This window comes from Osmia bicornis, chromosome 14 (assembly GCF_907164935.1).
Source record: "Osmia bicornis bicornis chromosome 14, iOsmBic2.1, whole genome shotgun sequence".
In the NCBI taxonomy this organism is placed as follows: Eukaryota; Metazoa; Arthropoda; class Insecta; order Hymenoptera; family Megachilidae; genus Osmia; species Osmia bicornis.
Genome location: NC_060229.1, coordinates 565,412 through 591,687, shown reverse-complemented (window position 1 = coordinate 591,687; position 26,276 = coordinate 565,412). Strand labels below are relative to the sequence as shown.

At 46.5% G+C, this 26,276-nt stretch overlaps 2 protein-coding genes across 5 annotated transcripts in view; both read right to left on the bottom strand.

Annotated features, from left to right (window-relative positions):
- LOC114877067 (transmembrane protein 132E) overlaps positions 1-26,276 on the bottom strand; it is a 60,895-nt gene that overhangs the window by 6,530 nt on the left and 28,089 nt on the right. For all 4 annotated transcript variants that reach the window (XM_029189185.2, XM_029189181.2, XM_046288639.1 and 1 more), the window contains 6 exons: positions 16,119-17,175; positions 9,509-9,652; positions 5,559-5,832; positions 2,066-2,209; positions 954-1,799; positions 143-581 (listed from right to left, as the gene is read on the bottom strand). In XM_029189185.2, coding sequence (XP_029045018.2) covers positions 143-581; positions 954-1,799; positions 2,066-2,209; positions 5,559-5,832; positions 9,509-9,652; positions 16,119-17,175 — 2,904 coding nt within the window. The remainder of the gene's footprint in view (positions 1-142; positions 582-953; positions 1,800-2,065; positions 2,210-5,558; positions 5,833-9,508; positions 9,653-16,118; positions 17,176-26,276) is intronic.
- Positions 18,294-19,801, bottom strand: LOC114877071 (phospholipase A2-like). The gene is made up of 4 exons (XM_029189191.2): positions 19,537-19,801; positions 19,260-19,419; positions 18,609-18,767; positions 18,294-18,485 (listed from the first exon to the last, which is right to left on the bottom strand). Exons 1-4 carry the CDS (start codon positions 19,685-19,687, stop codon positions 18,404-18,406), a joined length of 552 nt encoding a protein of 183 aa, XP_029045024.1. The 5' UTR covers positions 19,688-19,801; the 3' UTR covers positions 18,294-18,403.

Genomic DNA, 26,276 nt, shown 5'->3' with positions numbered 1-26,276 from the left:
TTCGAACGGTGAAAGAAGTTTCTGACGAACAGAGCAATAACGAGCGCTATCGAAAGATGAACGAACAGTGTGGAATTCTCGGAAATCGAAACAAGTGCGAGAATCAGCGAGCGCGTGACAAACGAGAACTGGATTTATTTACCGATCAGAATGTCGTGCAAATCAGGCGCCATTTCTCCCCTGCTGGTTTTCCTCTCTCTGTGATGATGAGAACCGACGGTGCCTCCTCCGTCGTTCTGGACGAATTCCGGTCGATTCGGAAGATCGCTCGAGGCGAAATCCACTTCGACGTTGGCCGAAGCTGTTGCAAGGGCGGACGCGGTGGCCCTTTGAGAAGCTTTTCCAGACCTCCTGCCGGTTAAACGACAGGTATCGGCCAACTGGAGACTGACTCGTAACAAATCACCCCGTCCTTCGCCGACTGCGATCACCCGGGGATGATGAGAGGCAACCATCGGAGCGAACGCCACCACTTCTGGATCGAGACTCTCCACCAACAAATGATAATCGCTCACAGCGATCTCCCTCAACGGCGTCCTGGTGCCATCCGAAAATTCCACGTCTATATCCAGCAGACCCTCCTACGTTCGATAAAAATACACGCGAAACTGTAGCTCAGATGTGCCGTATATTTCTTCTTTATAAGGATTATTGGTATAAAAGGGCACTCGCTGACAGTCTTTTTCGATTTTTCTTGCGGGAGTAAAGTAAAATGGTAAGTAGATTCTGCTGTACGACTTTAATTATTCAATAGCTTTTATCTGCTCGAAAGCTTCTTCAGTAAAAGGAGTGTAAGTAGCGATGAGCTTAAGAATCTCTTCGGATATGATTCGTATTAGGGAATTACTTACAATTAGAAGAGAAAATAATTGAAGGAGTGCGAATCAGACATTCTTTGTAATATATTATTTCGCTTGAAAGTCTGAAGCGAAGACAAACTAGATATTCCTTACCTGATATTGTGCAGTCAACCTTCTCGTAACCGAGGTTTCCGCAACGTATCCGTTCTCGATAGCGGTGTCCGGACTGATGGTGAGCTGCAGACCGGAAACGACTTTGACGGACAATCTGGTGACCGCCACTCGGTCGTTACCCACTCGCACTTCTTTCGCGCCGATTACTCGACCGGTAATCGGCGAAAGTACCTGCACTTCCGTCCTGCCCACTCCTCGGCCTTGCACGATTCTTCCTTGTAACAGAATCGCAATTCTCGGGTCTGAGACTCGAAGCATGCCCATTACCAAGTCTGTCACGCGTAACCAAGTGCGACGATTTACGAAATAGGATACTCTTCCGGAATCGTGATCGGTAGCGAGGAATCTTGCGTGCACCTCGACCGGACTCTGTTGAAATCGCAGTCTACAATTGGTCGACGATCCTCTGTCAATCGAATTGATCGTGTCCCAACTGTGATCGCTCCCCCGAAATCTTTCCTCCTGTTCGTCCTCTTCGAGGATCACGTCCGCGTCCTCGACGTCGATCGAGGTATCCTCCAGTGAATCCTCCAATTCAGTCGCGCTCCTCTTCTTCGTTTTCGCCAGAGACTGATCGACCCGAGAGTTGGTCGCGTTCAAGCTACGCTTGCTCTTCGCGCCGACCGCGTGCTCTTCAGGGACCTTCCAGCCTTTGATCTGGCTCAGTCTGGTGTCACCGACGGTCACTTCTAGAGGAAACTCAGGCATCCAGACGGTGAATTTCGCCAAACCCGTGTACGTTCCGTACTTGACGAGAACCGACGCGTTGCTGGAACCTCGAATTTCTGTGCCGTCAACGTACACGCTGCTGCAAGAGGATGACACCTGCAACGGTACCGTGACACGTTGGCTTCGGAGAGATACTTGAAGCCTCAAAGGGTTAAGAACCAGTACCAGCAAATTAATCACTCGACTGAATACTTGTACAATCAAGTGTCAGTGAAATATAATATGATACATTAAAGTTATAAAAGCGTGACGAAAGGTATAAATAATATAAATAAGAACAATATAATAAGAACAAAGGGTTAACAAGATCAGATACCCTGTGTAAAAGCTGGAACCGCAAATAGCCCCGGAAAACCACATACCTTAAGCACACTCTCGTCCTCGGAGTGACAAGAGGATTGTAAAGTAACGTCAGCCACGGTTCCAGCCTGGCTCACGATAAAGACCTTCATCCCTTGGGACACTTGGCGTCCCGTCAACACCGCGGTGTTCATCACCTCCCAGTTCTACGACAAAACGAATTCGATTAAAGCGTCGCCTTTGCACAGAGCTGTTTAAAACATCCCAATTTCCTCTCTCTCTCTCTCTTTCCCCCTCTCTTACTCTCTTCCCATTCAGGAAGCTCGATTTAGAGGGCGATCGTTCCGTCGATGGAAGCTTTTGTTTCTCTCGAGGGAGTACGCTGTCGGAAAAGTTTCACGAATGGTCGCGGATTTGAGCCGAGGGAAGGCTTTTAAAGGGTCTCTGCAGAACTAGCGACTCCGAGGGCCGACTATTTCATAGGTTCCGTAAACTATACGCGGCTATGCCGCCTATGGAAGTTATTCTACGCGAGCACGACCATTTGTCTGTGTTTGTGTGTACTTTGCAGGACGATAGCGAGTCCGGTGTACGAAGCCATTTCCAAGTTGGCTTCCGTACAGTCTGCCCTTTGGAAGGAACATCAAACGACTGGGATATTGCAGCGAGGGAATTTAAATCTCTGACCCCGAGCGGCTCTCTATACGTCCACCTACACCCCTCTATCTATTCTCGTGTACGTGCACACCCGTACATCTACGATCCCCTTTGGCTCCGTCTGCGACCACGGCTGGCATCGATGAGCTCGATCTTAGCGTGGCAAAAGAAAAAAAGAAGGTGCCGCCGTTGGTGCACGTTCGAGTGGACCCTGTTGGACTTTTTCCGTCTTCCTAAAATATTCCCTACGGTCGTGATTCGATATTCTTTGAATTCTCGCGAGTCGTGGCCGTCCTCTGATAGATTTCTATGGAACGTTTTTCCGGCTCCTCGAGTTTCGACGATGGCTGGAATTTCGCTGAAAAATCCGAGAGTGGTTCTGTAGCGGCTTCGAATAGCTCTTATCTTCTTTGACAGATCCTAAAGTCCAGGCTGAATATTGGAAACAGGAAGAAGGGAAATGGGTAGGTAGGGTATAGCTATCTAGCCAAACAAAAGGTCTGCCATCGAATCCCAGTTCGCGTTAGCTCGACTCCTTTTGATTCAACAGATTCCATCGAATCGTTGCTCGCTAAGCGTTAACGCGTTAACAACCTGCGTTATAGCGACGAGTGACACTCTACTATTAGGGACAGATAACTTTGTCCCTGATGCTATTTTAACCCCTTCGATCCGACGCTTCTCGTGGTCGATAGAAATTTCGTTGCATACAGATAAGGTTTACTTCGAATGGCTTAGCATTAAATCTTAGACATCTTAGACTTTGAATTAGTTCGTGTTAAAGCAAACATCGGATGTATCGAGCCAGCCGCTCGGCCAGGAAGACTGAAAATTCCAAGAAACTCCTCCCGCAAGCCACGCAAGTCTACCGAGCGAAGAATAGAGTAGTTCGCAAGCTAGAAGCTATCGAACTTTATCGGGAATCTCTGATCTACTTGGCCCCGTTTCGACGTTCGCCCCTACGAGATTTAACTATGCATTATCGAGAGCTGGTGCTCGTCAAAGAGCTCCCCGGCCCAAGTGGACGACCGCTGTTCGAGTAGTTAGGCTGCGTTTCTTCACCTCTTGGCCTCGATACTTGTACGTCGGAGCATCAACTTCCGCCGAAATGTTTCCTTCCCGCTGATTAAACGCGTTTGCGCAAAGACCGCTACGATTAGGACAGCTCGTAAGGTCAGCGTCGATGCCGAGTTCGACGAGAACACCGAGCAGCCGCGTGTTACGAAAAGACGGGGGTGTCTCTTTTAATTAAAAACTTCCCCTGCCCCTTCGCTCAAACCCTTCTCGCGAACGAAGCGGCAATTAGACTACGGATAATCAAGAAAACGCCGAGCTTCCGACAACTTCTTCGCTGCGATGCTTTCAAAAGGAATATGTAAACGAATTAACGAACTAATTAATCAATTAAGCAGCTCAGCGAAGTCTCGACCTGATTGTTGTGTACACAACAACGCTTCCATCTTTCTCGAGTGTTTCGATTTCGCGTCGCTTTGTTCACGAGAGAAGGAATTTAACAATTTGAATACTATGGCGATTATTCATAGTTATTCAAAATTCTCTTAATTATCAGACGTTTAATAATATTCCAAGTCGCATGCAAGAAGTAGCGTAATTGCACTGCGCGCTACCGAGATGGTTAAGGAACGAAATCAATTAACTCGGTGCACTTAAGCTTTCGGAATCCTGTTGGTCAAAGAAACGAGCGCCGAATAAATTTCCCTGGAATGCCGTATTCGTTGGCAGAGTCGCGATAAAAACACAGCTCCGCGACGCGACACGACGCGTCGCGTCGCGTCGGTGAGAAGGTTTATCTCGAGGTGAACCGAGAAGCTAACCCTTTAGCCGGCCAGCTTCGACTTAATGCCGGTGTCTTTTTGCGCGCACGGTAAACTTTCCTCTTTCATTATTAGTTTATACGCGGCTAAAGGAAAGCTAGCCAGCTAAATCACGGCAATCTCCATCTACGAATGTTCACCGACGTTCACGGAGCAAGAAACTGAAACTCTTTGCCCTCCCCCCATTACTCTCTCGTTGCAAGGAAAATGTTAATCTTCCTTGTCCTCTTTCTAACCTTTTTAACTTTCTACTTTGTTTAATTCGATAACAGATTTCCCTCCGTGTTGCGCTAAAGTGAATAGCAGGGATGCGGTTGCATTTTGCATAACAAATGTTTACCCCCCAAATGTTAACAAATGTATCTGATTTCCCCAATGTTTCTCTGGTAACCAATACTTTTCCGATGAGGAAAATCAAGCAGCCGATTTCGAAACATGAAAAATACGTTTCTCGTTGGCGATGTCAAAAGTCCAACGCCTGTGTAACCGAGGAAAGGTGGATCGTTCGCTAGGTCGTACGCCACGTACTCGCTCGTATCGATCGCTACTTTTGCCGACGGTTATCGGCCAACTTAGCGGATTCTTTTCTAAGAGATTTCGAGGAGGGCGTGGGCGGCCAGGGAGGATCAGAAGCGAGGTTGGCCTGAAAATCGTGTTGGTTCGTCGAGTGGCGATATTGCTACGCCCTTCTCTCGCCCCTCGAATTCTTTTATTTTCAAGCTACCCCGTGAACCTGTCGCGGAATTCTCGATGCACGTTCGAGGAGCAGTTGGCGGGAATGAAAATTGTCGGACACGTATTCGCTTTCGACGGTCCTCGAACAACCATTCTACGAATTACGACCTTCTTATCGTCGACCAAATCTGGCCAAACGTGGACATAATTTTTCATTTATCGACGACAACAATTCTATTACAAATTTTCTAATATTCCATATCGAAACCTAAGATATAGAACCTAAGTGCAATCGTATCTTGCAGAGATATGCACCGAGTAATCTTTATTATTTCGTCGTTATCGAGAGACAGAGGATTAGAAAAGTAAACTGAAGCGGAAAACTTACTTTGGATATAGGCAGCACCGCTTGGATGTCGTCCTTCTGTATCTCAAGACGTGCTTGCAACTTCCGCCTTTCCGCGTGATGGTGATGATGATGCTGCATCTGCCTCTGCTGCGACCTCTGCTGCTGCTGATCCATTCCATTCACTTGAGAGTCGTTGTCCTCTTCACCCTCGTAAGCATATCGCACGCTCCACACGATACGACCACCGTCCCAGTTTCCTTCCACTCCTTCTTCGCTCGCTTCTAAAAGCATCGTCAGAATCTCCTCTGCCGACCTGGACAATCATAAGACAATGTTCTTTTTTTTTTCAATGAGTTGCGGTCACTAGTCAATTCTTCGTGCTAAATAGGTTATCAGGGGTCTCAGGTACTCATGGTAGATAAGGAAATTGTTTACAGAAATGATTTTTTGGGATGTCAGGATAAATTCTGCCACAAAACCCTCAGACTATCTCGTCTGAACGATAGAGTGATAGATAATTGTACTATGTAAAGTGTAAAATCTAAAATGTTGATAATCGTATGTAAATTACAAGCTTTCCTGAGAACAATGAATGATTACTGCACAATAGTCTACAGTGAAAAGGAAACTTGGGACAAACGTTTGGTACTTCAAAGGTACAATGCTGCATAGAGGTTTAAACAACCACAGGAAGCAACGCTAACCCTTTCAGCAGGGCAGCGTTGCTTGTCACTACGTCAGCAACACGAGACGTAGGCATTTACAATTAACGAACAAACTTTGTGCCAAATTAGTGTTGGACTTTCTTTGCTACATCGTGACATTACATTTAACGCTAAGTCGCGGCTATCCTGGTGTTTGCACGTTATTTCAACTGAACATGACCATAACTGTGTTGCAGATAACGACTAAAGCCGACGCGACGCGACGCGCCGCGACGAGACTCTTTCACGGATGACGAGTAAAGTCGACGTTAGACTCGTTGACCGAGTTGCAAGTAATTATCAAAGGCGACGTTAGTACTCGCAACGGAGCCATTTCACGGATGACGAGTAAAGTCGTTGTTCGTACTCAAGGAACCATTACACGAATAACGAAAGGAACGTTTGTTCGAGATTCTACTAATAGACAAAGTCGAAGAATGGATAGTCGTGCGAGTAGTTGCAAGAAGGTTGGTTATAACAAATAAAGTCGGGGTTGGTACTCGGGAACCGTGTCGCGCGGATGACGATTAAAGTCGGCGTTAAGAGCGAAAAGGTTAAGCGTCGGTGTAGCGTGTACTCGTCGAGCTCGAAGAAGCTAACGAGGATTTCGTTGAACGAGCAAGCAGCGAGGCGAGAACAGCTCGCGTCGAGGGTATTTCTAGTTACGAGTTGGTCGGCGTTACGTAACGCGGGTGCAACGGGTCGCGTTACAAAATCGCGAATGCAGTGCAGTTACGTCGGACACACGCATTAAAGACCCTTCCCTCTGTGGCGCCGCGGCCGTGCCGGCGAAACGAGAATCTACCGTAAAATCGGCGAATTCACGAGTCCAAATAACCATGCCCCTCGACGGGTTTAACAAATTGAAGAGCAGAAAACGTCCGGACGAAGATGCCCAGGGTTGCGAACAGTTACAGCTGCCCGTTCAATCGTTTATTTATTAACTGTTTACACGATACAATTTCGGATCTTAAGTTTAGAACTCGTTGAGCGAAAAACGATTGTAAGGACAGTAAACATTATTATCGTTACTGTTGTAAAAAAATTGCCCCGTTATCACGGTTATTGATAACCATTTATTTAATGCGACGTTAAGTAAATATCAATCATTGGAAGGAAAAGGAAAAAGAAAAGGAAAAAAGCATCGCGTGCACGATAAAACATCTCCTTGACTCGAGCGATATTGAATTGAAAATAAACAGGTCCGGGATAGAATCGCGAGATCGAGCGCGAAATTAAAGAGGAACTATCGTGGATTTATCGGTGTTTCAGCGAGAACTGGGAATCGGAATTAGAACGATCGAAGGCAATAGGCTGACGCTGCTCTCGAGATCAGCTCGAAAATGGAACGAAGCGAGAAGTCAAAAGGAAAGAAAGCGAACTAAAATTAGCAGAAAGACGGCGCGGCGCGGCGCGACGCACGAACGAGCAAAGAATCGATAGGGAAAGCAAGCTATGATTCGAGCGACGATAGGAAAATCTTCTAGACTCTAGACCCGTACCGAGTTTTATCGAGATCATAGGTCTCGACGTTGCGTGTTTGGCGCGATCCTCGATCGTTGATCCAAAACTAGCAGAACTAGTAAACTGTTGATTTCATGGAAGCCATGGTCACGTAGTTACACTTCGGGGAAAGAAAGAGGAAATCAAAGCGGAGCATCGCAAGGGTTAGCTGCGATAACAACCATCCAATGAGCCCAGTGATACTCACTGCATTTACTTTTTTCCCTGGTACTCTGCACCTAACCAATATTCGATAAGATCTTTCTCTCGCTTCGATTCTCACTCGTGTCATTATTTTTTCACCGGCTTTCTGAATCCTAGGATGAAATGAGCGCAGGATACTCTTGAGAAACCTAATCATTACCCGCTATTGTATCTACAAGAACCTTCCTAACGCCGTTATCGACTCGATTGCCCCTCCACCTTCTCTAATAATCCAATAACAGATTAATCTAGGATGCTCCAAATCGAGCATCGTCCCATGAGTACCACTGGTACACGTCAGATTGTTTTTGGACTCGTTCGATTTATCAGTCAGCAATGGCTATATAAGAAGATCGCGAGCCTGGACAGGCGGACAAGTTAGATACCGAAGTATATTTTGACGAGATGCGTTCCAACGCGCTAATTATCGCCGTTCTGGCCACAACGCTGCTTCTTGTCGAAGCGCATCCGTTGGCCAACCAGGATGTGCAAGAAGAGAACAAGTTATTGAGAGTGAAATTGTATCGCGATAAAGGAGCTTTAGTTCGCGGTTGTTCGGACAAGGAGTCGTGCATGGTGGAAAAGCTGATAACGAAGGAGACAGAAAAGAACGAAGAAGACGTGGACAAGACCTTCGATACGCAGATCCAGGAAATAGGAGAAACAATCATAAGACAGGAACGATCGAGTAAGAAGAAAAACAAGAACGACTGCAGCAGTAGTAGTAGCAGTAGCAGCAGCAGCAGCAGTAGCAGCAGTAGCAGCAGTAGCAGCAGTAGCAGCAGCAGCAGCAGCAGCAGCAGCAGCAGCAGCAGCAGCAGCAGTTCTTCCAGTGACGACGACGATGATGATAATGGGAAGAGAAAATCCAAGAAAAAAGACTGTGACGACAGCGACGACGACGACGACGATGATTGCAAGAAGCAGAAGAAGTGCAACAAGAAAAATGACGACGACGATAGCGACGACGACAGTGACGACGATGACGACGATGAAAAATGTGGGAAAAAGAGGAAAAAGAGGAACGATTGCAACGATAACAACGACAGTGATCAAAAATGCACGCATAGGCCAAGCGACAAGGAATTAATCAATGTATTTTTCGCCCTTAATAAGCAGAAGAGAGAAGTCGAATCAACGGACAGCAACTCTTCGAGCAGCTCATCCTCGTCCGAGGAGAAAGGCGGAACGAAGGGTAAAACACTACCAGAAAATCCTCGACAAAGACGTGATTTTCTGGCTTGATTTCGGGAAATGTTAACAGAAACGAAGAAGAACAGATCCGTAATAAAAAATTGCATAAATTATCGAATGAAGTTTATGGTTTGATAGATCTAAGAAATGTTTAACTGATTTTCTTATAAACGTTCGTCCATGTAATTGTTTCTATTCCTAAACACTTGTCGTAATAAAATAGAAATACGTACACATTTTTACCCGAGTGTTTTCTTTTATGTCGACCTTACCCGCCGTTTTCGCGTTGAAATGCGATAGAAATACTTGTCATATCATTTTTCGCGGAAACACGTCCAACTTTGGTAATATAAAAGTCCTGTCGCAAAAGTGTGACGTACTTACGCGTTTGGTACTCGCGAAGCGTTCTCCTTTCGTCTTGCAGTGAACGTTGCAACCGTGTTCTTCGCATTTATTTCGCTATCGACGACCCAGTCTGGATTGCTGGATGATGCGTCTAGGATCTTTATCCCGGATTTCACCTTGGCTCTGGAACATCCATTAAATTATGATTAATTTCTAAATTGATAACTACAATATTGCGTAGAAAGGTAGTGAAACGCGAAGAAGAAATAGAATGCGTGACACTGATCGTTAAAGTATTAGCAAACTTTTCTGTATTATGGCTTCGGTTGTTAACGATTAACTGTTGGATGGTAGGTCGTTTGCTGCACTCGACGTGCTTCGATTTACGCTACTTCTTTAGATATTATCCAAGTAGTATTTAGGGTAGAAGTTTCACAGGGCCACGAATGACCTCGTTACCATTAACCACTACAGAATAGAGATGATAGATAATCATGCGATTATCTAGAGCTTTTTTCCCGAAAAGTAATTAGCTGCTCAATTGAAATAATTAATAAAAAGGAAATTGATGATAATTGTCTTACTCGTTTAGATAATGGAACAGTACCGGCTAAAGAAATCGATAGACCAACTATAAGGTTGTTTCTAGCACAATGAAATTCTATTTCGTCGGTTAATCAATCGAAGATGTTACATTATTAAAAAAGAAGGAAAGCATGGCTGACGTTACGAAACGAGCGACTATTCGATTAGTTGGAGCAGAATCAGAACGAGGCCAGCGAATTTCGCGGTGCAAACAAAAACGTCCGATTGGTAGAGCGAGCGGTTCGAAAACGAGAAAGTAAACGTCGCGTCGCGAGGGTTTGTCGTAGTTCCGGAAATCGTTTCGAAAATGGTCTGATAAAAAAAAAAGGGAAGAGAGAAAAATGTGATCAGCGATCAACAGAAGGTAGACGGAAGGAAAGAACCGATAAAAATAAAAGTCGTGGAAGTGTAGGAAAAGGGAAGGTGGAGTTTTAAGCCGGAGAGACGACTGCTAAAGTTGAAGGGTTACGTGTGATTCTTCGACGCCACCCTTTTACTTCTTTTCTTTTTTCTTGCAAAAACTCTGCGAGTAATTTCGTGACTCAACAATTATCGGCACGGCTTCCCAACCCCCGCATTAACTTTCTGCGAACGATAATGCACTTGTATGTTCAAATAGAACACAATGAGGTTATTAGCGTAATCAGCGCAATGCAAGGTAATAAGGTTGATCGGATCGTGTTGCATTAATAGGTGGCAACTAAATCTCGTGCCGAGAATAGCCTGGCTTTCGACTGCAAAGAATTTAATTAACCGGAAAAACCTCGTTCCAACTAGAAAGGTGATAATTTTGCATGAATTAATATTTTTCTGACTGCAAATATTTGAAATGACGCGTCTCGATTGCGACACATTTTTCTGTATGAAAGCAGCCTTAACCTCGATCGCAACAGAGTTTCAGCGACGATCGGTTCTCGCCTGTCGTCCGTAATAACGTCATCTTCTTTTGTTCATCGCGATATTCAACGTGGGAGAAGAGAATCTGTCTCTTTCCGTCCCGTGGTCTTGCACCGGATGGCTCCTGGAATCGTTCATCGTCGGCCGCCTTGTCCCCTCGATTACAAAGTATCGGATTGAAAATTGAATTTCCTCGAGCAAGATGAAATATGGGCCTCGGAGCGAGGTATTCACGGGTAGGAACGAGCTCCGTTTAGACAAATCGTTACCTCCGTCGATAACCTGTACAGGATGTTCCAAAACAACTGCACCGCAAAGTTCTTCCTCGTGCCAAAACAAATGAAAAAGTTTTGTACCGCTTTGCAATCTGCGGCCTCGTTTTTCGGATATAAGCGATTAAAAATCGGGTACCCAACTTCCGGGGTGCCCTGTTCGAGCCGTAGAGCAGCTGGCGTGCAACACAGGGCACCCCGGAAATCGGACACCCAATAGTTAATCGTTTATTGAGGCCACACCTTGCAAAATGGTAAAAGAGATTTTGATGTGTTTCGACTCAACGCATCTGCAGTTTTCGCAATATACAAACTTTTTGAGACATCCTGTACGATATTTTTTCTTTCTTTTTTTCAAAGGAACGTTCAAACGGTGTCGATCATACACTCGACGTGCCGTTCGAACACGAACGCCTCGCAATAACCACTCGCTAGAAAATCTCGGCGTGTTTGCGTTTGAAAAATATTTTCCGCCGGTCCGATTCAATTACCGAGCGAGGACTGTTCTATGCAAAAACGTGCAGCGCGACGTGGTTGATATCAATTATAAAAGAACAAAGGGAGCAAGAGAGAACAGAGCATCGTGTTTAGATTTTGAATTTGAATTTTTTCAAACTCTGGAAAATTTATCACCGACTACCGTTGTTGGATCAGGATCGTCGCTGAATTGTGGGACTTTCTTGGTACAGTTTTCTCAACTCGTCGCACCAAGTCGCGCAAGAGTACGATAAATGGTCTTTGAGAAAGTTGGCAACTTCGAGACGTTAATAATGAGAGCTGTACGCCATGGTACACCGGAAACGATGCAATTAAAATGTCCAAAAAACGCGGATTAACGCGCAGAGAAGAGCGCTGCAGACAAGTAGCCCCGTTAATACGTTTTAATTATCGCGCGCGCGTTACCTCTTCTAATCCTCTTCGTCGAAAAAATTAATCAGGCCCATAATTAAACGCGCGTCAAAAGGACCTACTCTGGTGTGCACTACGTTGAACCTTTTGTGGTCCAAGTGTACTTCACGGCCACGTCGTTCGTGCTCGAAAGATCATTATTAAACCGTTAAACAGTAGGTGTAATAATGTTCGAGTAATAAAAGCAGCGTAATAAAGGGAAGGTATTAAAGAAAAAATGAAGAGAGAACCTTCTGGGATTATAGTTCTCTCACTGCAATATGCATGTCATACATGTTAATTAGCAATGAAGTTCAGAGACCGTGAAAGCTCTAATCGGGTTCGAGGAGGAACGACAAACTCGAAAAACGAAGTTTCTTTACGTTTCGTGGCTCGTTCGAAATTCACAGACGAAGTTTAAAAAGGAGAAACGAAACGAAGTTTAAGCGAGTTGAGAGGCGCGCGAGCGGATCGACCTCGAAGAAGCAAATACCGAGTCGATCGGTAGCCTCGTCACGAAACGAAAGAAAAAGAGCAGCTGCTCGTTCGATGCCGCTCGAAAGGACATTTCCACGGAACGCTACAATCCGGCGTCGCGGCGCCGCGCCGCGCCGCGCCGCGTCGGCTCGCCTACGACTCTCCTCGCTGCGAGTCTTTGCTCCCGAGAATTCACGCTCTAGTTACGTGACCGGGTCATGGGGTCGGCGTTACGGGGAAGTTACGATGCTAGAGGAAACCTGCCTCTCCGTCTATCCGACGCGACGCCACGTCTGACGAATATCTATGCGCTTCGCGCGCTACTCTCTCGTCTCGAGTGTGTTACCAATCGCGTTGCACCGTTTCGCCCAAGCGTTTTACGCTTTGCTACCGCAGGCTCTGCTGTATAGCAAACGAACCTCCGATAACGTGCAATCGTCTCTCTATCGAAATTTTTGCTCTGGCCTCGTTGCAAAGGTAAAAGGACTGATGGAAATCTTATTTCGGGCGGTAAAAGAATTTTACGAATTTCACGTAACGAAGGAAACCTTGTGCTACCGCCTTGCGTGTATTTTTAGCGCTTCATTTTACTTAAAATTACACTGCGAGCCCGTGTCAAAGAAGCCAGCAATTGGAACGAATCAATTTCCCACCGCACTTTCGTTCTTCTCGTTTATAATTGCTAGGAAAAACGCGTTTCCGAGGGTGCGGCGCGAAATCGATAGCCCCGACTCGGACAATCGGTCGCGTGAATTATCGAGAGATCGGTGCACCCATGCCGGTGCAAATAGAATCTGCAAAAGGGGGATAAAACGGTCGTTAATTCGATGGACGATGCAAAACAAGCGGTAGATTCGATTTACGGGCGCCACCGATCGAGTAAGTCTTCTCGCTTTAGCCTCGTTCCATCTAGCCGGTAAACTTGCGTGGTTTTTCTCGAAAGAACAATTTCATGTTCATTTTGCCTTTATAATATGACCTATTATATAGGAGAAGCGGTTAGTCAGAAGAGTCAGGGGATCATCACGCGTTCGTCTTTTTCCAAATCGAATTACACCTGGACGAGGTCGATTATCCGCAGCAAACGAAGCAACCCCTGTCAGTCGGGCAGAGGGGTAATTAAGTTAACCTCGGTTGGGAGCAAATTAGGGTTAGGAAAGGTTAGGTGGATTGCGGAGGTCGTTTGGCCGCGATATCCAAGCGAAATGGCCAGCCAACGCGAGGGAGAAGCGTTGTAAAAACGTCGAGAGGGAGAGACAAGAATTGGCTGGGCTTTTGAAAAGAAGCTTGCACAAAAGAAGGGGTTGGTTCCCTTTTGCTTCGACGCTGTTGTTGCTCGTTGAAAAGCAAGCAGAGGGGGGTGGACGTAAAATGGCAAGCCGGCTTCCGTCGATGCAATTACAAGTTCGAATCAAGTTATTTCCGCGAGACCATCGACGGCATTTACATACAAATCGGCGACAAGCAAAGCGGTTGCTATCGGGGCCATCTCCCGCGCCCGCCAAGCATTCTGGGGAACCGTTGACGAACGACCGGTGTCGGGCAAGCGGCCACAATTTATTCAATGACTACCACCGTTCGCGAATCGATCACCAACAGAAACGAAACGAAACGAAACGAAACGAAACGGAACACCGACCATGCCGGTCGATAGCGAGAAACGCGTTCGCTCGATTAAACTTCAACCTGTCACCGATAATTCGCCCGATAATTATGATCGATACCGGAGGATGAACCCGACGGATGGGGCTAAACCTGCCAACCGTTTCCGAACCATCCTGACCAGATCATTTGGAGATATTACGGTTGAAATAACGACGCGTCGCGCTTTTAGCTCTGAGCGAGTGTCGTGTAAACCGATGGTGTAAGTTACATAATAATTATCCATCAATTACACGACACCCTGTATAAAATTCCTCGGTCTGACGTGGAAGTAGATATCGTGAAAATAAAACTCAGCAGCTGTTGGTGGAGGCGCGGAGGGGACGGTACATAAAATAACTCGACATTTTTCAGATAAAACTCGCGGTAGCTATGCGAGCAAAAATTCCTTTATCTCTGTAGCTGTGTAAGTAAGCTCGCTGGGTAATCGAATTTCTAAGCAACTCGAGATCACGCTCCTCGCACCGCTCGTGATTTCTTCTTAAGAGACAGGGTAACCTCCCTTTCCTTTCACTGATATAGATACGAATCGCGTATCTTCTCCCGAGAGGTTATTTCCCGATAAAATCTTTCCATTGTTACACGTTCATCGTGATACGTCACACTTTAACAGGATGCTTTTCCAAAACCGAACGGATTCCTGAAAAATTGCGATGATATAGAAAAACAGGGTCACGACGAAGCTGTTGAAAGTTGACGGATGTCGATTACCGTCACACTGACGTTTTCTCGTTACCAGCACGAATAGAACGCGGTGAATGGAGAAGGAAACGGCTGGAGAGTTTACTAACAATGAAAAGGTTATAACTTTACGCGGCTCCTCGACAATTCATCCAATTAGGAAATTTTTGTCCCCGCTTGCCGTTCCACTTTCTGACCGGGCGCAGAATTCTCTGCTACTCTCGAGGGTGCATTAAAGCAGTTTCCGGTGGACGTTCACGCGCAAGAAAAAAGTCAGCAAGTTCAGCAGCGAGGAAGCAGGTAAAGCGAATAAAGTGAATTTCACTCGGTCTTTGCCGCGTTTCATCGCGTGTTTCCCGACCGTTGCATTGCGTGTATGTATTAACAAAAACGAAATAGACGTTGCAACTGACTTGAACCACGAGCTAAAAACGAAGAAGCTCCGCAAGCGTTTGACTCGAGCCACCGTTGTCTGGCGTGTTTCTTCGTCGCGAAAATTGCTTCGACTTTCTCGTAATTACTTTTCCAACGGCTTCCAGCTACGCCCAAAAGAAGCGTCAAGAGTTTCAGAGCCTTTCTAAATAACTAGCCCACCCTTTCTACCCGTTAATTCGCTGTTGCATACTCTGCCACTGTGAAACTTCTTAAACCGTGCGACAACGCAAAACCTCGACGTTTAAAATATCTTCGTGACAGCGCGTTTTATGCTGACTGATGCTGATCAGTTTAGCAGTTCTCTACTAAAGAAAGTAGAGGAGAAACAACAGAGGTATTGGTGGTTCGTTTAGTTTGCATTATTCGCGTCTGACAGTCAGCAGAATCTGTTAGGTAAACTCCATGGTATTCATTTGAGCATTCGTCCTGAATGAACGGATCAGCTCGCCATCCTAGCTATTCAAACCTTTGCTCATTCGAGGCGAATGTGCAGATGAATACCCCGTCTAAACAATACATAGTATGCTCGAATGTATGCACTCTTGACGTATGTGTACACTGTTAGTACACCACCCGATGCTTCGAGTTTAAACCGCGTCCAGTAGGATAAATATCCCGACGTCTCGTCAGCATTGTAGCTATCCTCATTAAAAGACCGAGTACATTGACCGTGTACATCGAGATATTTTAATCATAAAGTAAACTAAAAGCCTCATTCCACAGACATAGTGGGCAATTTAAAAATGACTTACCTCAGGTAGACACCAATGATCAGTGGTGGCCTGTCCTGTCTCGGATCGGTAGCCTTGGTGGGATGCAGGAAGGCGGGAACATGCAACCTGGAGCGCGGATAGAGGGGTCCATGGGGCACTAGCAAAGTCAGCGAATCACCCTCCTTGAGTTCCTTGTAATCAGCCCGATTCGGGGCCAAAGGCACTTGCCCTAGCGGCGTGACGGGCTGAATTTGCACTCTGGGTCTGCAGAAACCAGCCCCGCTGTCGACGGAGCCTGCCTCCTCTGTTCGCGGCTCGAGCACCGAGTAAGCGACCTGCACGAGCCTTGGCAGGCTCTTGGCGACCTTGACCCGACCGGAAGCGTCGGGAGGCGGTAACGGTGCCCACCAATCGGCGGGTATGGTGATCTGTGCCAGACAAACACCGTTCTCTCCATCGGGGCTGCAGGCTGCGGTAAGCGCGGATGACGAGGACGAATAAGGAGACGAAGAAGAAGAGTAACTTCTACCGTTGCTTCTGTTCGCTGTGCTCCTGGACGGAGATGCGAGACTCGCGTGCAGAACCACGCAGACCCTCTGATGTCGGGCCAGTAGCAACTGGCGCCTTCCGCCTGCTTCGCTTCCGGCATGAAAGAGTACTCTTAGCACCGGTGAATCACGCGGCACGCTGTTTCCTACCAGATGAGCGGACATGTCCAGGTGGCGTGCGCCTAACTCTTGCGCGTCCAGAATCGTCGCAGCCGTCAGGTTTCGCCTGGTTTCCGGACCCGGAAGCGCGTCCAACGGGTCCGGAACTATGTAGCGAGCCGGTACGGTCTGCTTGGTGCTAAACGGGCCATAAGTAGCTCTCACCGAGACCGGCTCGCTCGTTTGAAAGACCGTGAACTTGTCTATCGAGAGGACGGAACCAGGCGGTGCCGATGGAACTCCACCGTTCCCGCTCGACGTCGTTCCCGTCGCAGGAGATATCGCTGGAACCGAATCTCCTCTAACAGGATAGTATTGCCTCGGTGTGTGTTTCAGGAAGAATCCGCCGTCTTTGTTCTCGAAATGAACCTCCACCGAGGCTGCCACGTCTGAAACGAGAAAAATAAAAGTTTCCGTTAGAGTCGGAGACCACACGGCAGACGATGGTATATACTATACATATGTACATCGGTAGATGTGTTGAACAAATTGAATGAAAGATAAAAAGAATCGCGTTGGAAGGAGCGGACCAGCGAGCGGGTAGCGTGAAAGATAAGCGAACAGAGACCGAATTGGCCTCACCTTTCCACGCGTTTTCCTTCGCTCTACGGAAAAGGGTGTGCGGGCAGCTGGCGCTTAACGGAGGATTTCCCTGGAAATTTATGTCCGGATCGAGCGCAGCCGCGCCACGCTACAACCATACAACACCACACCATGCCACGCCTCACCTTGTCGATTTACAACCTCTCCGTTCACCTGTGTAGACTTTCGAACGCGCATAAGTACAGCAACTTTGTTTCAGCTGGAGAAATTCCCAAACTATGCCTTATCGAGAACGCTACCGTGTCTCTCGATCAGCCAGCAGAACGGATTCTTCGATTTATCGAACGGGCCCGCGAGAAAAGTAACGTCGTATCGAGGAAATTCTTGATATTTCTACACGACTTTCCACTCGAACTTCTATCTGGGACATTTTTATCGAGATCCGAGTATCCGAGTTGAAGCGCGCTCCCTCGTGTAATAAGCTGGACACGGGAGGCTCGAAACAAAATTACAACGAAATGGATCCTCAGACTTTTAGCCCTTTCCTTAATTCCTACATCGAAGTTAAGCCCTTCGCTGCTCTTTCTTCGTTTCTATGTTAATTCGAGTCGACTAATAAATTCTGAAAATTACTCGGATGTAATAGAAACGCTCGTCGTCTCGTGGATTTATTAACGCCCTAAGGAAAACACAGAGCAGTTCTTGTTAAATTAATTTCGACCGCTTAGGCGGCAACGACTAGAATAGCTTAATTCGAAGAAAGTTCTATCCGATCTATCGAAAGTCAGATCTATCCGAATACATACTTTAAGTAGACTTTAATTAGCTACCTAGATAGCTCTCTCTCCCTACAACTACACCAGTGTAGTGTTAAACAGCTGAATATTTGATAAATCGTTTCACTTAACGAACAGGAGTGTGTTCAGGTCATTGGACAATGATCCAGAACTCGCAGCAGCGGCAAACGAATTTATTATTCACGATTTTATTCGATGTTCGGGTACATTGTTTCCAAGGATCGATGAGGTTCGTCTAGCTCGTGATCGACGCAGTTCCCCGGGCTCCATGGCGAATTCAATCGAACGGAGGCACGTCGAACCACTGGTACTCCTTTGGTTGGCTGGTGTCCAGCTCGTACTCCAAACAAGTCTTCATACTGTTGGGGATCATTAAAGTTGTCCGCTTGAAACGACTCAAGCTCGAAATCAAGCTTGCACGAAGGAATCGTGAAGCCGATAACTGCGTTTAATGTCGCGTTTAACGTACGAGTTACACTTACAATATGCCGGTCTCGCGTTTGCATTCCACGATCGGATAATCCTTGCGGAAGCACCGAGTGCCTAAACGGGTGAAGTATATGTATCCTATTTTACGACCTATGCCATCCTCCGATTTAGAAAGACAATCGTAAAATTTCTCGTCGCACGCGCAATCTAACCTGTTAAACAAATTGTCTACTGTCACTTTCCTTTGTTAACGAACAACAGTTTATATTCTGGTTCCCTCTACGCATCTTTCCAAACGATTAATATCACATTCAGAGCCTTGTGATTTATGGTACAGCCTAGTAGCATATAACTAACGCGAATTACGCCTAATCGCGCGCTATTTCTCACCGAACGTTGGACACTAAGGTAGGGAAAAAATTCCGTGTGGGCGTTCACGCGAACCTGACATTACCGCGATCGTTAACGTTCCGCCTCGAAACGGTCGCGTGTTACGACAAAAGTTGCTATACGTTCAACGGCCTGCACGCGGTTCCGTCAGACTTGAAAACCACCGACCCCTTTCGCTGGGACAAAGAGGGTGTATCGAGCGAGGTGAAAGGCGTTTATCGAAGAAACAAATAGTTCAACCCTTTCGAAAACTCTTTGGAGTATGCGTTGAAGGAACTGAGAAAGAATAAAAATGAATAAAGTTTGAAAGAAACCTGGTGTAGAAGGCGGTATTAGTCAATCCGTGTTTACTATGAAAGGCCTCGATCACGTCGGGACACATATCGTGGTCCCGGCAGCAGGCGTCTGTCTCGTTATATGTCCCTAGCTCGTTCGGATTCGATGTCTTGCTACCGCTTCCGCACCATAGTGTCCCTGCCGGAAGGAAGTTTCAGAGAACGTGCAAAGCTGCTAACGAACGAGCTGGTCTACGATACCATCTCGATCTTTTCTCCTGTCTACAGATTTTTCTTCCCGTTCTTCCTCTCTTACCTGGGTATATCAGATCTATTCTCTCCGTCACTTCCGGTAAATTGTTGCTGCCGATTCTATTCGCGTCGCTAAGGTACATCGACCATGCGTGAACATAATCGTCGAGACAAAGGCAGAGCACAAGAATCGTGGAGAGTCTCGGAAGCAGCATCGTTCACGCGAAAAGAAGATGAAATGGAACAACGAGCGTTCTGCAAAACAGCCTCTTCTGAGAAAAAAATGGCGACAAGCACGAGGAAAGCGGTGCCTTCCGGCGGGGCGACGGTGTTCGCGGAACGTCCGCACACCTCGTTGTTCCTCCAGTTTATATGAAAAAGCTCTGCCCCCCGTACGACCCAGTTTCGTCGCATCTAATCGTGAAAATTACGGTCGGCGTACGAAATGGGCGACCGCTGGGTTCATCGCGATAATCGCGCGACAAAATTCGAACCGCGACGCGGGGAAAATAAGTCCGGAAGCGGGCTACCTGACGCTCGATTCCGACGAATCCGACGAATCGGACAACGGGTTGCCCCCCTCGAACGCGCATAAATTTAACAACTGGTCGTCCAAGTAATTTATGCGTCGGTTAAAAGGGTAAACATCGTGTGCACTGGCGCACGCGTTTCCATCGGTTTAATAACTTTTCGTGACGCGAAATAAAACGCTTCGATGTTTTATTGCCGCGCGCCGCGTCGAGCCACGCAGTTGCCACCGAACGAGTACTTTAATGATCTTCGCCGTGTAAATTGCTCGTTAGTTCGAATAACGGATGAACGGACGAGGGGTGGAGGGTGAAACGGTTCCTCGTATCGGGCTTCTGATAAATACACGCGTCCAAGCAACACGTGTCTCTTTTGAACGTCGTTCTTTTACGCGAGAAATTCAAGAGACGACAAATGGCATCGGCCAGGGTGTACAGTGGTCAGAGTGTTCGGAAAGTAATGGTCACGGGTTATAGAGGTGAATCTCTACGGAATACTAAATGAGGACGTTTCCTACCGCTAGAACAATCAAACCCGATAAAATGACGAATAACAACGGTTGTTCCGGTGTTAATTTAGTTCAATCTCTCTATAAAGCGACGACGACGAGAAACAAATAAAACACGACTCTTTTGCAGCGAACGTCAAAGGATTTTCGAGAACAGAATGTTCCTGGTCAACGTTCAAAGATGTCAGATATTTACTGCGCCGAGCAAATTAAAATTCCGCCTACGTTTGCGCATATTTTGAAATTGTACGCAAAGGCAGCAATTCGTACGCAACCCTACGATCTTCTGCAGTGGACGTGTGCTTATTTCCATGCCCTCGCGAACAACGAGGTGCCCCCTGTGAAGGCAAGTATACAGAAAATCAAGAAATTCTCTTTAAAATGTAAAGGGGTTGCGAAGATTAGGGATTAACCTTTTTTGTCGCGGACGGCGTATAGCTTATTTATCGAGTTTCAGGCGATTGATTTGAGATTGATTTGCGATTAATTACACAATAGAGGTCGCAACAAAGGATTGAAACGTTTCTTTGGAAGGTCTTCTGAACTGCGTAACCCGTTTGGCATAAAATCGTGCAGAAAATTCGCCTGACACGTTCAGTCTCGCGGTCCTTTGTCTCGAGCGTATCGCTGACGTGTCTTTTTCCGCGTCCCTATTATCTTACAAAGGGTTGATTAAAGTCGATAAATTAAAGCGTAGCTCACTTACTCGACTTTGTTCTCTCGTTCGAGTGTCGTCGTTAACCGTAATCTTTTCTATTGCTTCCATTGTACGTTCTATATATTTTATCTGCTTCCATTGCTGGGCCCCGTAATTAAGTGGATAGATAAGTGAATAAATCCACTGACTGAATTTAATTATTCAAGCATCGGGTCAGCTTACGTCTTCGAGTCCGTTTAATCGGACTTGGTCAATCGATGCCACTCGATTCGACACCGTAAATGTATCGAATAAATTGCACGAGTCTCGAAGAAACAGTTTCTACCGCGCGATTTTCGAGGGTGATTAAGAATTTCGCACCTGGAACCCAATTAATTTTCAACGAATCCCGGGTGTACCATCGTGCAACCAACTCGAAACGTAGCCGGACCGCAAACGGCACGGTTAACGGACCAAACTAGAGGAAAACGATTAAATCGGTTAATTGAACCGATCGCAATAAATTAATTCGTTCGATCCGAACGGATATCTATCGTGTATCGTTTTTGGTGAGACCTTTCCTTGCTACCTTGATACATTATGAACCAGGAGATTCGAGAGCCTTGAACTATCGGATTCTCCTATTTTTCTAGCTGCTCTATCGAAGGATTTTTCATTCGCTGGAACAGCGGAAGCAACCTCGAACCGACGTAAAACGCTTGTCCGTGACCCGATACGATACATAGACGAAGGATTGTAAGGGCGAGACTGTCGGCGATATTTTTCTATGCTCCGCTTCGATATCCAGATCGCTCTCGTTTCAAATAAACCGTGTAGACACGCTGACTAACGCTACGAAAACGACGACGATGTTTTGAGAAGGGTACGGTCGTTGAATTCTTCAATTTCACCCTTTGCGAACCAAATTTTCTACGTAAAATATTGTTGCAAGTAACAGCTTTATCAGTTAATTCAAGTTGAGACTATTGAGAATCGAGCACAAGGTTAAAACCAATAAACTTGACGTCATTAAATCGCTGAACGTTATCTATGACCTAACGTGCGGCGATCGAAAGAATCGCTGACCATGAATTGTCAGCCTACCCTTATTTTCATAGGAACGATTGGAGTACCCTCCCTTCGCTCACCCTTCAGGTATCACCCCTGGCTACCTGAGGACCCTTTTGAACGCGTTCGGTCGCGTGGAGAAAATCTGCCTGACGAGTTTGCTGTTGAGGTGGCAAGGCATTGCACTATCCGAAGCAATCCTCTTCCAGATTTTATCGGTGGGCAAATTTTTACCAGCTACGGAATGCCACTTTTACAAATTCCTCGCGATCGCTTGCGGATTCCTCGGCAAGGTAAGCTGTCTGCCTCGAAAATAGAAACTCTGTCGCGTGAAATACCGAAAATAGAACGAGTCTATACATATGTACGCTCTTCGTTGCCCTTCCCGGCTGATCTTTATCGTATCCTAGCAAACGATATTTTTAGAAGGTTCTACTAATCTATTCTAAAGCAAGATCGATAAAGGAGAAGTACGTTTTGTCGCTGCGAACGTGTGAACAGGAGATGGCATAAGCGGCAACATTTTTTGCCGTTGTAAACGATTAGTCGAGGTCGAGACAGCAAAATCGTGTGGTATTCTAAACAATGATCCCCCTCGACGTTCTCTGTCTGCAAGAATTCGATCGTTGAAAGCGTAACAGATGGAAACAATTCGCTCTTTGTTCGAGACCGCTCCGATTTACAACGGGTCACCAGCGAGACAAAACATTCTCCTAATTGATCTCTTTTTGTCACCGGTCGGAAAGAACGTTTTGTTTGCCGCCTTGTTGGCATCACAATGCTGTATCAAATATAAACGAAACGTATTATTAAACTATATTAGTCTGTAAATGCATTGATTCAAGAAAGATTATCACAGACAATCTCGTTTACATTTGATTCGCCGCAGCTCGTGCCTCAACGTACCTCCGGGATGTATTTAATTCATGAACTGGTAATAGGAATCGATGAATCATCGTTACCGGTTGAATTAAATTAATCACCGGCCATTGTTGCCAGCTACGAATCGTCCGCCAATTCACATGCACCCCTTTGTACCACATTTCGCACAGAATCTGCTCGAAACGATGGTGTACGTGTGCGAATTGCTGACGGAAGAGCCAGAAGGTGGTTCCGCGATGATACCTCTGTTGACCTTCATCGACTTGTACGCGTTCCTGGCCGGACTGGATTGCAGTGGTGAATGTACCTGCGGGACCGAGGATCGGAAGGACACGGAGCAACTTTTTCGCCCTTGCGGACCGAGTACCGATTCCGACCAGACGAGCACGCTGGATTCGAAATTATTCCAGGTGTCGTCCACCACGGTGGAAGAGGTAGATACATTCTTTTTTCGCTAAAAATGGCTAAGAAACCGTGGAGGCAAGGGTAATAGCGGATGGATTCGCGATGGGGTGTTTGATAGGGTGATCGATACAGGTTCGATTCCACTTATCTTTCATAGGCTCGTCAAATTTAGTGGCTCGTCTATAAGAAAATGATAACGACGGGAAAAAATTGATGGTATTTCTAAATTTTGCATGACGCCCGATATACGAGAGTTATTACTTTCGCGTGTAAACCGTGTCCTAAATTCTAGGGGAACGTCGGATATTCAGCCTTCCGGAAGCCTCTAATAGTGGTCGAAGGAAAAAAAATTAAAATTAACGAGTTTTCCAGTGAGAGAAAAGCCAGCCACCGAGTTTACCCGAGTAATGAAATTAGTATCCTCATTAGTAGCCTCGGGTTGTTACGTGGTGGACCGGTGTAGTCGAGGTTGGTAACGAAAGGGTTAAAAAGAGGAAAATCGTACGCGGCCACGAGCGATTTACCCCGGTATTATTGACCGTGTTAGCTTATTCAAAGTGGCGAATGATTTTTCGAGCTATTCCAGCTTGTCCAACGATTAATGGAACGGAAAAGGCTGTACGAGGACTCGCGTCGAGTGCTCTCACCCTGGCGATGGCCAAATATAATTTCGTTAATAACGCACCGATGCAAATGGAATCGCGCGCAATCGAAACACAGAAGGGTTGGGTAGGGGGAGGGGCAGGAAATAATTACTGGATGCGTCGAACGCGCTATTTTCCGCGTTCCAGCGCGATGCAAGCCCGCTTTGGAGCGTACACTAGGAAACGGGAACGCGATGGACAAATTTACAGAAGGCCGTTTCGATTGTAGCATATTCTAACGGCGAGATTGGTCGACTCTGTTAGAATCGATCGAGCAACCACTTATCGTGCCGATTCTGACGGCGGACGAAAACATCGATTACCAGGGAATTAACCCTCTGATTACCGAAGGCACGAAACCCGTATATATACGTTTAGCACAGAGTTAATGCTTTCACCTTTTCAATCGAGCTATCAATCAGGCGGAAGACACCGGTCAGCAGGATATTTGCGGGTTTACCGCCAGCCAAGACAGTCGATCATCGGAGACATTGCAAGTTCTTAAAGAATTCGGAGTTGACGCGAGGACCTCGGAAATTGATGTACTGTATCAGGAAAAGGAACAGCAACAGCTTCCTCGGGAGGAAGAGAAGATCGAAGCTGAGATGATCGATCATACAGAGCACGAAGAGAAAAAGGAGGTTCGTAAACGAACAGAACGTATATGTACATATATATAGTCTCGCCAAAACGTTTTTGAAAAATGCTATGCAAGCTACGAGATTGAATCTCTGGTTCTCTATGTTCGAGAAACGCTAAAAATATAATCCCTTTTAATTTCGCTGGAAACGAGTTGGTCGTTTGCTCGTCGCTCGTTATAATTTTTCTTTGGCACAGCAAACGGTAATCGTCGCTTCCCAACCGAAAGGCTGTTTACCTACACCAGCCTCGGCGAAAGTTAATCACGTTCGGCCGAGCAATTTCTCTCCCACGTTCCTCTATAAAACGTTGAATATTTCAGTTAGCTCAGCCGGAAATCAGCCCGACAGAAGAAAAACGCGAAAGCATGCAGCACGATGATCATACCGGTCGTGCATCAGCTATCGCTGATAGCATCGCTGATCAACAGGACACTCCTGATTTTCCATTCTTCAACATGGACGATGTCTACGACAGAGACGAGGAACCGTCCTCCTTCGGCGAGGAGGGAAGCGTAGAAGAATCGGTGTCCCTTGAACGGCTGGACGACGACTACAAGTCCATCGGCCTCAGAAACATTCTTGAAGGTATTTGCGAGTGTCTGGAGCCGGTTCCAGAAACCGTACGCACCCCTACGCCACCGCCACCACCCGACCCTTTCGAAGAGTTTTTGAAAAGAATGAAAACGGAAATAGAGGAAGATCGTCTGCAGATGTTTTTTCGAGTGCCTGGGATCGGTCGACCGGTGTCCGCGAATCGTGTCACGGCTGTTGGAATATGGCTGGCGGATTGTGGTCGTCGCCAAGAAGGGATGGTCGGACCGCGGAACATCACGCACTTTCTTTGCCCGGAACTTGAGGATACACGTGATAATAGCGTGTCCACTAATATGACAATTTGAAGCTCCATGCAAAAGTGTACATCTTCCATGGGACAACAAGTCGATAAGTCCATTACTATTTTGGGATATAAGCGGTTGAAAATTGGATATTCTCTAATGGATACCACGCTATAAATCAGCCACATTGTATTGAAAATATTGACAGAACGTTTAGTGCGGAGTCTTAATTAACTTTTCGATGAATCGCCTATCTAAACGATGCTTATTACTTTTGCAACGCCCTGTACGCACGCTTTACTCGCTGCACTTGCACGAATCTCGTTCGGGTGCATAATGAATCAGTGGCGTTCGACTCTCCCAGGGAGTGGATGGTTGCAACCCCCTGCAGCGCATATTTTCTCCTCTCTCTCTCCCTCTCTCTCTCTCTGTTTGGCCGGCTCCGTCGAGGGCACGAGACCCATGATAAAGTCGTCCTTCTCCCACCGGCTGACTAACTCCACCGTAATGGCCGGGAATAGTTTCCAATCGATCGATCGGGACGAGTGCCTCTTCAGTCGGCGTCGAGTACGGAAAAAGGACCACCTCTACACAGACGGCGACACCACACCGTCCGGAATATATACGACACCGACGTTCCTTCATTTCGTCCGCA

Bases quoted from the DNA above. Each gene is read 5' to 3' on its own strand.
- LOC114877071 (XM_029189191.2), bottom strand. From the start codon at position 19,687: ATGCTGCTTCCGAGACTCTCCACGATTCTTGTGCTCTGCCTTTGTCTC. The intron at 19,420-19,536 runs GTAAGAGAGGAA...TCCTTCCGGCAG, and splicing joins AATAGATCTGATATACCCAG to GGACACTATGGTGCGGAAGC. The intron at 18,768-19,259 runs GTTTCTTTCAAA...TTTGTTTAACAG, and splicing joins AATACCGCCTTCTACACCAG to GTTAGATTGCGCGTGCGACG.